Source organism: Pongo pygmaeus, chromosome 6, assembly GCF_028885625.2.
Source record: "Pongo pygmaeus isolate AG05252 chromosome 6, NHGRI_mPonPyg2-v2.0_pri, whole genome shotgun sequence".
Taxonomy (NCBI): Eukaryota; Metazoa; Chordata; class Mammalia; order Primates; family Hominidae; genus Pongo; species Pongo pygmaeus.
In genome coordinates this window covers 115,198,150-115,211,378 of record NC_072379.2, presented here as the reverse complement: position 1 = coordinate 115,211,378, position 13,229 = coordinate 115,198,150, and the positions used below count along the sequence as shown (strand labels likewise).

General features: G+C 40.3%; 1 protein-coding gene across 2 annotated transcripts; it reads right to left on the bottom strand.

Annotated features, from left to right (window-relative positions):
• Window positions 1–668: 668 nt before the first annotated feature.
• Window positions 669–9,603, bottom strand: CAV2 (caveolin 2). Of its 2 annotated transcripts, XM_054495515.2 has the most exons (3): window positions 9,278–9,596; window positions 8,762–8,949; window positions 669–3,253 (listed from the first exon to the last, which is right to left on the bottom strand). In XM_054495515.2, exons 1-3 carry the CDS (start codon window positions 9,425–9,427, stop codon window positions 3,103–3,105), a joined length of 489 nt encoding a protein of 162 aa, XP_054351490.1. In that variant the 5' UTR covers window positions 9,428–9,596; the 3' UTR covers window positions 669–3,102. The 2 variants fall into 2 exon arrangements, with proteins under 2 accessions (XP_054351490.1, XP_054351491.1); XM_054495516.1 differs by lacking the exon at window positions 8,762–8,949 and having other exon boundaries at window positions 3,065–3,253; window positions 9,278–9,603.
• Window positions 9,604–13,229: the final 3,626 nt, after the last annotated feature.

Below are 13,229 nucleotides of genomic sequence, written 5' to 3'. Positions count from 1 at the left end.
GGATACACCTCAATAACAGCAATGCTGAGACTGGAATCCAGTTGCCTGACTTCTAGGGCAGGGCTTTTTTCACTACACTCCAACAACTTTCCAAGAGAGGCATCAAAATAAATTAATGGGATGTGGATGACTATCAAAAAGATGAATTTTTAAAAGTTCCTCAAAACTATAAAGAACATTTTAGAAAGCCAAGCACCTGCTTTATTATTATAGGTTGGTCATTTTTCCAGATGAACTGACAAGAAAATGTATGCCAACGTCAGCAACTACTCTTCACATATTCACTTTCCAAAAATAATTTTGGACTCTAGTCTAGCTTCATGGTACAGGTATCCAAGTACATGTGATTTATATTGTTACTTTCTTATTTAAAAAATTGGAAACAGAAATTTCAGTTTATTTAGGATTAGCAAGAAAAGACTATAAAAAAGAAGTATGGTGGGTGTGTGAACAGGCTATTTTATACTATTCATCAAATGATAGAACATTTATATGGAACCTCTTTAAGTGCTGGAAAACAAAGAATTCAACTACTAATGTAATAATTTTTAAAAATACATTCCTGAATAAGCAATAACTAATGTATTTATTGTCTATTTTGAGTTTTTAATAAGGTAAAAATAAGTATGAAAGGTTCCATATTTACTGTAATAAAAGCAATACACACATTTGTAGGCTTTTAGAAAATTTATTATGAATTCCGAGGAAGTCTGCTCATCATATACCTCCCCCAGCCCCAAATAAAACAAATAACATGTTTGTACATAAAGCCTGGATTTACTTGGTACAAAATTTGAGTCTTTGAAAAAAATAGTTAATGGAAAATCTCAATAAAAATTCATTTTGAAAGTAACCAGTACTGTTCAGAAATAAGGAAGTCATGCTACTTGAGAAGTCACACAGTTTTATTACAGAACTATGTGTATATATTTTGGGTTTAAAACTTGCCAATAGCTATTTGAAAGGATAGAAGCTCATAATTTATTAAAATAGATATTTTATTAATCAAATGTTTTTGGTTTATCAACATATCCAAATGTTTAAAAACTGTTTTTAAATACAAGATATAACTATAAAGTCATGAGGCTGATTGACCTTTCAAACTAACATAATAAAATCTATATGGTCAAAATGAGTGGTGACGTTTTAAGGTAATGATCACGCGTCCCATCTAAGGATGCTACAATGGCCTAGGGCAGTTTTGAAATGTCTCTTTGCAACTACCTTCAAAAGGATATGAGCTTCATAATTTAATCATTCATTTGATTTGGTCCCCAATAGTATTCCAGTTCAATCATCATTTATATTCACCAGTCCTGGCGATTTTGAAAAATCTTACTAATCTTATTTGTCACTTATGAGGGTATTCAAAGGAATGTCAATTGAGGTTCTGATGGTAATTCTGAAATTTAAGCATTTACACACTTTTAAGATGTGTAAATTTTAGTAACTACTCACATAATAGACTTGTTTTTGGTGTATGTCTATCATTTTGAAATAATGAGATTTTTCTTTTTTCTTTTTTTCTTTCTTTTTTTTTTTTTTGAGACAGACTCTTGCTCTGTTGCCAGGCTGGAGTGCAGTGGCATGATTTTGGCTCACTGCAACCTCCGCCTCCCAGGTTCAAGCAATTCTCCTGCCTCAGCCTCCCAAGTAGCTGGGACTACAGGTGCATGCCACCACGCCCAACTAATCTTTTTGTATTTTTGGTAGAGAAGAGGTATCACCATGTTGGGCAGGATGGTCTTGATCTCCTGACCTCATGATCCACCCGCCTTGGCCTCCCAAAGTGCTGGGATTACAGGGGTAAGCCATCATGCCTGGCCCAGAAATAATGAGATTTTTCAAACAACAGTGATTCATCACACTGAAATAGGACTCTACAGTTCAAAATGACAAGAATAACTTTAGCCTGTGTTACATACCAATATTAGAGAACATCTTAAAAGTTTGTAGCTGTTAGTTTTTAGTTTATGCATGTAGTTCAGTAGCCCAACAAGTTGACAACTCTCCTGTCTCTCTACATGAATCACTGTAGTTGAAATTGTACTAAAGTATCAGAAGTAACATTTACTGTAAAATGTTAAATAGCACCAATATTACTTGAAAGTAAAGTGAGACATCAATAGGAATGCTGACACGGATTTAATTTCTAACTACTAGACAGAAAGCATCTCCTAGACAAAATACTATTTAGATATGAATTATTTTAAGATCACAGCCAGAAAAATGTCATAAAACATTTTAGATTTTGCTTGGAAAAGTTAGAAAAGAAAGCTTTGTGTATCGCTTTTTTATATTTTATTTCCAAAGAAGATGTAAAAATGCTTACATAATCAAAACAGTGCAATCTTACCAATGAAGTTTACCTTGTGGGAGCTACATTTACTTATTTCATATATTAGTTCAACAACATAAATATAATAAAAATGCTTTTAAGCAATCTGATTAGAGCAACATTTATATTAAGTACAAAATATACAGTAAAATGAAACATCTTGTTAAATAGACCTGTAGGAAAACAATACTTTAAAGGAATACATTTTCATGAATCTACTTTCACATTTATTTGTTTTATTGTATCTCATAGTTACTATAATCATTGTGTGCTTTTGTTACTGCAAAGTCCAGGATCATTGTATATTCTCAGTATACCAGTGACTATATATGTTAAGGTAATTTAAAAAGTATTACTCCCAGAGTAAAAACAAACAAACAAACAAATAAGAAATCTCATTTTTAATGGAAAGTTGTGCATAAAACTATTGTAGTATTTTGATAGAAATGTCCCTTAATCATTATAAATTCATCATTATAAAATGTATACTATTGTACTAAAGCAAAACTGTTTGCCTTTAAATCTAAGTGGTGTCAACTTACTGTATAATTCTGGTTACAAAGTTAGATATGAAATCTTTGGCTATTAATTAGAAAAGCATTATTTGAAAAGATCTGTCAATAAACATTTGTAAATGTGGTTGCTCATCTTAATAGTTTTCTTAATTAGAACAGCTAGGAAATGAACAGAACAGTGGTGCTTTTATGTTATAACAACAAAGAAGTATTACAGTATCCCAATCTCCAGACCTGGGGTCCAAGTATTCAGTCCTGGCTCAGTTGCAGGCTGACAGAAGAGAAGCTTCGTCCTACGCTCGTACACAATGGAGCAATGATAACATCTGTCACACTCTTCCATATTGTCTGCACTGAAGGCAGAACCATTAGGCAGGTCTTTACAAAAGGCATTAAAATCCTGGAATGAAGGAAGAGAGATGTGTGAGGATTGTTGTTGTTACCAAATAAGGTCTCTCTTGTACATGTATGAAAAGATACAATACTGACCCAATTTACTTAAATTTGGTTGAGAGTTTGAAACAAATAAATGAACAATGATCACTGATAATGATTTGGGTTTTTTGTTCCTCCGACTCTCATTTTCAAATGTAGTCGCCAGTGTTGGAGGTGGGGCCGAGTGGGGATAATTGGATCACAGGGGGTAGATCCCTCATGAATGTCTTAGTGCCTGCCACCCTCTTGGTAATGTGAGTTCTCACTCAGTTAGTTTGCGTGAGATCTGGTTAATTAAAAGAGTCTGGGACCTCCCCATTCTCTCTCTTGCTCCCTTTCTTGCCATGTGACATGCCTGCTCCTCCTTCGCCTTCCACTATAAGTGGAAGCTTCCTGAGGTCCTTGCCTAAAGTAGATGCTGGCACTGTGCTTCCTGTACAGCCCGCAGAACTGTGAGCAAAAATAAACCTCTTTTCTTTATAAATAACCCAGTCTCAGGTATTCCTTCACAGTAATGCAAATGGACTAAAATGATAAGATGCACAAAAAATATGTTGCCTAAAAATACAGTCATGTAGATGATAAACACTAATATTCTTTCTATTGGTGGCATGCTATCTGAAACAGTAAAACAAAAATAAATAAAACCGTGTCTTTATCTACCTGGTCTCTGCCAGTTAACATTAACCTGCTTAAGTCTTCACACTTCCCTGAGGTTACTTCCTGATAGCCTTTCCTGTTGCCTCAGTCTTCTTCCCTTTTCCTGGACCAGGCTAGATCGGATACTCCCTCATTGTATTTCTAAAGTACTGAAACAAACTTCTTAATCTTCACATGTATCAAAAGGTATTATAAATAGATGCTGTATTTCTGTCTTTCCTACTAGTGTTTAAGTGTTTTTAAACAGTGAGGACATCCTTGACCCTTAGTAAATGTTTGAGCTAACATAAATTTATAATTCTTTTATGCCTTATGTTATTAACTATGTTTTATATTTTTTAATTTTTTCACAGTAATCACACACACTGAAAAGGGCTGTATGGTATAGTTGAAAGAACCCTGCAATTGATGTTAGAACTTTTACACAAGAAAACTAGTCTATCCTGAAATTGTTATTTTTCATATGCTTGTTCCTAACATAGCTGCATATCCTTATAGTCCTCAGGATGGTTAATTTTATATGTAATTTTCTAAATAATGTTCTCTGTTGTAGCAATGTCCTCTGAGCACAAAAGTAGTTGTGAGATTTTCAGGCACTGCTGGTAGCCTCAATGGAAGCTTTATTATTACCTGGGTGGGCATAAGGGAGTAGGCTGATTTTCTTGGTTTGCTATTAAAATATGACTTAAATGAGGGTCTGCTGTACTTAGCCCAAAATGAAGGAAATATTAGGCAGCTTTCTGATTGATTGATATATTTTTAGAATATAGAATTATTCACATTGACTGTCTCCACAAATTATATTTGTGTTTTATTTCAAGTGCTAAATACATGAAACACTTTTATATAATAAGAAAATTAATTACTAAGTGTTTCAGAGATAAATAGCTGAATAGAAACCTCAATGATGGCAACTTTAGACTTCTTATTCTATTATATTTCTCACTTGATGTGTGGTCTTGGGCATATTGCTACAAATTAAAGTGACAACAGGAGATCTCTCAGAACTGGCTATGAGGATTGACATTTATTATGTACCCCTGAAATGTCTGTATGATGCTGTCATTATAATGTATAATAAATAGACCTATTTTGAAGGCAGAATATATAATGAAAATAACTATAACAAAATGACCTCAAATTGGCCTATTAAAAGGCTGAAGTTTAGATCAGAAAGTTTCCTAACCAAATCCACTTCACTTAGAATTCCTTCTTTCTTTCTTTCTTTTCTTTCTTTCTTTCTTCTTTCCTTTTTCTTTCTTTCTTTCTTTCTCTCTCTTTCTTTCTTTCTCTCTTCCTCCCTCCCTTCCTTCCTTCCTTTCTTCCTTCCTTCCTCCCTCTCTCTCTCTCTCTTTCTCTCTCTCTTTCTTTCTTTCTTCTCCCCTCCCATTCCCTCCCCTCCCCTCTCCTCCCCTTCCCTTCCCTTCCTTCTTTCTTTTCAGGGTCTCACTCTGTTGCCCAGGCTGGAGTGCAGTGATGTGATCTCGGCTCACTGCAACCTTCGCCTCCCGGGTTCAAGTGATTCTCCTGCCTCAGCCTCCCTGAGTAGCTGGGATCATGGGCACTTGCTACTATGCTTGGCTAATTTTTGTATTTTTAGTAGAGACAGTTTCACCATATTGGCCAGGCTGTTCTTGAACTCCTGACCTCAAGTGATCTGCCCAGCTTGGCCTCCCAAACTGCTGGGATCACAGGCGAGAGCCACTGCTCCCAGCCAGAATACAATGTACTTTCTATTCTTCCTTGGGCTAATAAATTTTCTATCTCCGTGACTCCTTAGATCTCCATGTCCTAAAAGGGAGTTTAGCACATGTCAAAAGTGAATCTTCTTGTTCAGCAAAGCAGTTACCCACATTCGAGGAGTTCAGTTTATAGGGTGTTGTTAACTCATTTGGATTTTATTTTTGTTTACTTGTGTTCCCTCATTTTGGAGCAGAGGATCTAATGATCCTCTGATATCCAACTTAAGTTGGGTTCTCAACATCACAAATAGTTTAGCTTCTGAAACTACAGGCAGTTCTGATTGACCCAAAATTTGGTTGAGGCTCAATGTGGCCAACATTTCTTAAATAAAGGTTATACTATATATATAAATATATATATAAAATATATATAATAATATATGTAAGGTTATATATTCCTCCCTTGGATAATAAGGCCATAGGATAGAGACTTTTATTTAGTGTTGTAGTACTTGTAGAGTCATGCAGATTGCATTCATAGCAATTTACTGTATGAAAACTGTCTTCTAGAAATGAGATTGCTACTATTGCATTTCCATCAGTTGGGCATTTGTTTGCTTTGCATCCCAACAAAAATAAGGGATATGGGTGCTCCAGCCACATTTCTTTGGTTATGATCCACTTATGACCAATAACCTGTGCTTAACAAACAGCAGCTATCTCTGTCTGACTGTAGTATGGAATCCAACTAATTCACTGATTCCTAATGGCCTGTACTTCTGGTCTAGGATCCAACACCACCAGACTTCTGTGTTTTGTTGTTGTTTGTTTGTTTAAAGGATCTAAAATCCGACCTGTTTTAATATTGTGACATGGTTCAAAGTTCCACCACTGCATATTTTCCTAGCTTTGGTCACCATTAACTTTTTGGTAAAAACAATACACAAGCCCCTGCTTAAAAAAAATATATAAAAAGAAAACAAAAAAAAAAAAACTTGCCCAAATGGGTTTGCAATTCTGTAAGGTCTGTCCTTGATCTGGTCTTATCATGTCATGGGAATGCAATCTATTAATGATAAACCTATTTAATCAAGGTATAAGCTAACTTTTAAGCATTCTTGTTTGAAATTACTCCTCTACTTGCAATCACAGCTGCCTGGTGACAAATGTCTGGCAGTTAAATATTAATGCCGCAAATAAATATAGTTAAAAAAACAAGCTGAAGTTAAATAATACATTTTATGTGGCTAAAAAAAGGTGCATTGATGATTCACCAATTGAAGCACTATACAACAACACTTCCCATTCTCAGAAGAGCCAGCTGGAGAGAGGCATTGCTTGGTTAATTGTAGTTTTACTTACATCTTTCCACCATTTAGTAAATGATAAACTTTTTTTTTTCTTTTTCTTTTTTTTTTTTTTTTCAAATTCTTTCACAAAAGCTTTGGGAAGCCTAGCTTTGTTGACTATAAATATGGTACTTTCCAAATAGCTTCGTAGCCAGCATTTCAGAATATGCTATGCGGTCACTCAGTTTTTCACAGTTTTGAAAGTGAGAAAACTGACATAGAGGTTAGATTATTAGTTTTAGTTAATTGGGAATCCCAAATCTTATGTGCCAACTTAGGCATCTTAAAAAAAAAATTCATGTGCAAATGTCAGAATATAACTATCCATTTGACCTTCATGAAGCTGATCATGTACAAAGGCAACATTTTCATTTCCCTGGCAATCTTGGCACCTTCAACATAGTTTAATTGTTTACAACCTTTAGTGATAAAATTAAATTGGTGTTCTTTGTGTATCCTTTCCATATTTGGTGAATTTTCATTTATCCTTTCAAAGTCTTTTTCGACTCCTTTCCCTCTTCAAAGCCTTGTCTGTTCCTCCCTCTTTGTCAGTTGACTGTGTTTTCTCAGCATCCATCTCTGTACCTAGCCAGCTGCCCTGATAGGCTGTAAGCTAAAGGCAGGCCCTATCTCTCATTCATCCTGGCCCAGTGCCCAGCACAAACTAAGTACTCAATCAATTTAAAGTTTGTTGAACTAACTAGCTAGCTAACTGACTAAAGAAATTAAGATTCAGGTGGTATAGAGGAACAAAGGATAAATTGGTAACTTCTAACAATGAACACCGAGTATTTATCAGGGTGTGGCAATATCATATAAAGTGTAAGAAAGACACGGAAGTACCTTGGGTTATACCTTTCACCAGGACTAACCTGAAGCACTAGCGTGACAACTGTTGTGATACTGGGGATGATCTGAATATTCTTCCTCTCAGATTAAAGTGGATATTTTCTAACACAACAACATTTATTGGTAAAATATGACATTTTCCTTAAAAAATTTAAAAGATGCTTAAGAATGTTCTCTACAGTTTAGGACACATTTTGAGTATGAATAGGGTTACTCAAAATATCCTATCAATATCCAGTGGGCTTCCATATTTCTTTCCCCTTTAATTAGATGCCACTTCCATTTGTGTTTCATCAGTGAAAAAGTAATTTGGAGGCCTTCTCATTCATTAGCCCGCAGCTGGAGTTTTCATTCGTTTGTACTGGGGGGGACCCTCGCCTTAACTGCACACACCTCCCTTTCCTCTGGGTCCCATCCTTGCCATCTGCCAGGGGCAAAGTTGAAGCAGCCCCTCCACACCACTGCTTAACTAGGTCTGACATCCTCATCCAATTCTATTGTCAGCGGCATTCTGCTCAGAGATCACTTTTGTTTTACCCCAAGCACAGGTAATGACTGAATAAAAGGCAATGAAAGAAGAGTTCTGCCCAGAACCGCAAGCACGAGTCACAACAGGGCCCCGAGAGCAGCCTGTGGCAAGAAGTGGGGCTTCCAGGTACCCGCCTCCACACTCAGCCCAGCCTTATGTATGCAAGGAAAATCACACCCCAGGAAAGACCGACATTCTTTCTCCTGTTGAAACTCCAAGCCCAAACTGTTATTCTAAAGGAAGCGCACTGCCTTTCAAGGCCTTCCAGTTCTTCCTACTGCTTGGGAACTGACGCGCGTTCCTCCTCCTGACGCCGGCCTGGGATAAGGGGAGAGTAGGGGGCAGGTGGCGGAGAATATGCCCATGTTTCAGAAAGCCGGTCCACCCGGTGTGCCCCGTCTCACCAGATGTGCAGACAGCTGAGGGTGGCAAAGAGAATTCCCGCAATGAAGGCCAGGGGAATGGCCAGGAACACCGTCAGGAACTTGTACATTACGTATTTGCTGATTTCAAAGAGGGCATGGCTGCAGATCCACACTTTGTCAAAGGAGTGCGTAGTCACCGGCTCTGCGATCACATCCTCGAAGCCCAGCTGAGGAGACAGGACGCAAGGACCCCGAACTGTCAGCCGACCTGACGCCCCGGGAACCGGGAGCGCTTTGGGCGGGGGAAGCAGGAGGGAAGGACGTGCCAGGGCGTCCGCCTCTTCTCCTAGGGTCACGGTGGGCGCACAGGAACCTGGCTAAGAATTCCTGGCTACGCGGGCGGCCTGGTGACGGGTGGGACCGGGGAAAGGTGTGGGTCTCAGACCCTGCGGGGCCGACCCGGTGGCAATGGTGGGACCGGATAGGGCGGGGCTGAGGTGCGCCCGCACCTCCTGGCCTCAGCGGGGACTTGGGCCCGCCCGCCCCGGGCTTCACCTTGAGATGCGAGTTGAGCCGGTGGGGATCCCGGTCCTGGCCCGAGTCCGCGAACTTCTCGGGGTCGGCGTACTCGAGGCCGCTGTGGTGGCTGTAGGAGTCGTCGTCCATGAAGAGCTGCACGTCCGCCTTCTCCGTCTCCAGCCCCATCGCCGTCTCGGTGCGGGGCCGCTGCAGCCCGGCTGGCGCGGTGCGGCTCCCGGTCCGCTCGGCCTCCCCTTGTCGTAGCGCCCGGCCCCGCCCCGCCTAGCCTCGCCTCGCCCTGCACGGCCCGGGCGGCGGCCGCTTCCCGCTGTGGGCTCCAGCTCCCAGCCCGGAGGTCCCGAGCCCCGCCCCGGCGCCCCGCCGCCCCTCCCCGCCCGCCTCCCCCGCCGGGGCGCAGGGAACCGTCCCCACGAGTCACAGCCCGGGCCCTGCAGTGGGCGGCGACGCCCGCAGCTGGGACGAGGAGGGCCTCCTGGTCACCCTTCTGGGCGCCCGTACTGTCATGCCTCAAAGCCGGCAGGTCGTCCCAGGGAAGACAACGGCCTTCCTGGAGGGAGGGAGCCTTGTGGTTAGGAGCACGGGGTGCGAAGCAGGTCTGTGCTCACCTCCGGCTGTGTTTGCCCTGCGTGCTTCGGCCCATGGTGCTGGTATTGAGCCTCTGGGAACCTCAGCTGCCTCGTTTGCAAAATGGGAGCTGTGGCAACTGCTTCAGAGGTGTCCGTGAGAATTAAATGTTAATTTCACGTAAAATTCTAACACACATGGCCCGTGGCCCGTAACACACAGTGATAAACTTCCAATCAACGTTGTTGCCGCTGTAGTGAGGTAAGGAGCCACAATGTACCTGAGTGCTAGGTGACCTGCAAGTGCCTGTGGAGTTGGGTAGGCGAACGCCCTGGCCCTAGAGTTTGTGCCTTCAGACCTGAAGGGTGAGGGGAGATCTGATTTTTTTTTTTTTTTTTTTACTTCCTAAACTACACCGTGTGTGTGTGTGTGTGTGTGTGTGTATGTGTTTGTGGCGGAGTTTCGCTCTTGTTGCCCAGGCTGGAGTACAATGGCGCGATCTCGGCTCATCACAACCTCCGCCTCCCGGGTTCAAGCGATTCTCCTGCCTCAGCCTCCCGAGTAGCTGGGATTACAGGCATGCGCCACCACGCCCGGCTAATTTTGTATTTTTAGTAGAGACGGGGTTTCTCTATGTTGGTCAGGCTGGTCTCGAACTCCCAACCTCAGGTGATCCGCCCGCCTCGGCCTCCCAAAGTGCTGGGATTGCAGGCGTGAGCCACCGCGCCCGGCCTCCACCTTTTAATTTTCCTTTGAACCAGACTCTCTTGAAAGATTGAGGAACCTCTAAGATGCAGTCACATCTGTGATTATCTTGTAGGCAGCACGGAAACAGAACCCTAGCACAAAGCCACATTGCATTGGGTGAATTAGCCTGCTGACCACTCACACAAAAGTTTTCAGAAGGGAGGAGTTTGCATGTTCATAAAGGGCTTTAGGGTCTGGTAGACATATACGTGTGTTTGGGGAGGAAGGGCACTTAGTGAAAATTTGCCAAAAGCAAAACAATGAGAACTAGGCTTGAGGTGCAGGTTGCTCAGAGCTCAAAGGAGGCATGTAGTAGGTATTGCTGGATACAGTGTATTTGGAATTTGTTGAACATATCAAATCCCCTTATGTGAACTGGATTTGAAGAATTACTTCTTCCAAAAGAAAAAAGATCATTTTTGAAACAGTAAAAATTACAGAAATAAAAAAGAACAGGAACTGAATGATAAAAATGTTTGGGGGTAGGAGGCAAAGTTCAATATTTCTAACAATTAAAAAGTTTCCCTGCTGCTACCTCAGTATATGAATGGCAGTGTTGTAACCCTATAGGGTGTTGCAGAGTTGACTCTCATGGCTATGGAGCCCCTCCTCTCCCAGACATCACCCTGCTTACCCATTCCCTTCTTTTTTACGTATCTTTCTCATTTTTATTTATGTTCAGTCAATTCCAAAGTGATGACTTAGACATTCTACTCATTGCATTTTCTCTGCTTCTCCACCTTGTCCATACTCCTGATGAGAGTTGGAACTCTTCTAGAATTGTTGCCCAACAACTGTTCATTAAAGTGAATAGGAGACATGAATCCTTATGGGAATCCATAATATCAATTGTGAGGAACAGAAAAAAAAAGGAGATAATTTACAGCTAAATACCATTTTATAATTATAATTCAAAATTATAATCCCAGATTTCAAGGTCTCACCCAAAGAAGAAAGTCACTCCCCTAGTACAAGAGTGGGCTTATGTAGTGGGTAAAAATCTGACATTAGCACTTCTTACCTTATAATTCTTGGTCCTCATTACATTTACATTTTCCATGGGATTATTAGGACATTTGAGAGTTATCACAAATAATTGACTTTTTTTCAGGAAGTGGCCAAGAGAATTATTTAGACAACAGCTTCATTCGTAAAATGATAGGTATTTAAGAAAGGTGTCTCTAAAACCCATCTAAATGAAACCCATCTAGATTTGTTGTATGGAGCACAGAACTTGAAAGGAGAGGATTCATTTATTCATCCATTTGTAATTTTTTATTGAACAATCTTCTCTCCCATGGGTCAGATCTGGTGAGGTTCTTATTTTTATGAAATTCTTATCCATTTCAACATTTTAATACATAAGATTTTTTTGAAAGAAGCTATAAAAATGATTTTGCTTATCCTATTGGTCAGTATTTAGATAAGGTTAGTGATATGGTTTGGATTTGTGTCCCTGCCCGAATCTCATGTAGAACTCTAATCCCCAGTGTTGGAGGTGAGGCTTGGTGGGAGGTGGAGATTGGATCATGGGGGCAGAGTTCTTAGGAATGGTTTAGCAACCACCCCCACTGCCACCCCTGCCCCCGACCCCACAGTTGGTACTGTATAGTGAGTGAGTTCTCATTAGATCTCGTCCTTCAAAAGTGTGTGGCACCTCCCCCTCACCTTTCTTTGGTTCCTTCTGTGGCCATGTGAAGTGCTACTCCCTGTTTTCCTTCCGCCATGATTGTAAGTTTCCTGAGGCCTCCCCAGAAGCTGAGCAGATGCCATCATAATGCTTCCTGTACAGCTAGTGGAACTGTGAGCCAACTAAACCTCTTTTCTTTATAAATTACCCAGTCTCAGGTATTTCTTTATAGCAGTGTGAGAACGGACTAATATAGTTAGCTACTGTTTTTCTCAAGGGGCTTAAACCAGAGTGATTCCCGTAGCAATGGCATCTGTCCTTATGAACATAAAGGAAAATTTACCAGGAAAGGGAAAAGAAAGGAGGTGGGTGGGTGCTAAATGGCTGAGCACATTCTAGTGTCTTCCGGACCACAGAATTACTCTCCAATAAGCACCTCCTACAGAGTTTAAGTGCCCTGTAATCCAGAGAAATTAAAAAGATTATAATAAATTCCTACTGGTGCATTTATCTTCTGACTTATTATGTATCATAGCTTCTGATAAGAGGGCTGTTTTTTAGATGGTGTATTAATATATTTTAGAAATAACAGTCTGATAATAGATTAGAGTTTGTGAGAAGGATAGTTTATAACCATTTTGTTACTTCTTTCAGCACAGTGTCAATGGAAGAAGGTTATTTTTCTGGAGCACTGAAAATTGTATGGCAATGCTCTTATGAATAAAAATATCTAATTTTTTCCCTTCAGCTTTTTTTTTTTTTTTCAAATCACAAATGTGTCATGTTTTTTTCCCTGTATAACTCACATGCAATTTTAGTCAGGGTCTGTTTTTCAAACTGCCTTTGAGCAAATTGGTATTAACAAAAATGCAGTAATAACTTCTTGATCTCACCATATGTTTTAATAATATTCAGAGTGTTCGGATTAGACCAGAGTTTCTCAATCTCAACCCTATTGGCATTTTGGGCCAGATCATTTTTCCTTGTGAGAGGCTGTCCAGTGCATTGTAGGATGTTTAGCAACAT

Bases quoted from the DNA above. Each gene is read 5' to 3' on its own strand.
- CAV2 (XM_054495515.2), bottom strand. From the start codon at position 9,427: ATGGGGCTGGAGACGGAGAAGGCGGACGTGCAGCTCTTCATGGACGAC. The intron at 8,950-9,277 runs GTGAAGCCCGGG...CTGTCTCCTCAG, and splicing joins GGCTCAACTCGCATCTCAAG to CTGGGCTTCGAGGATGTGAT. The intron at 3,254-8,761 runs GTGAGACGGGGC...CCTTCATTCCAG, and splicing joins CTCAGCTGTCTGCACATCTG to GATTTTAATGCCTTTTGTAA.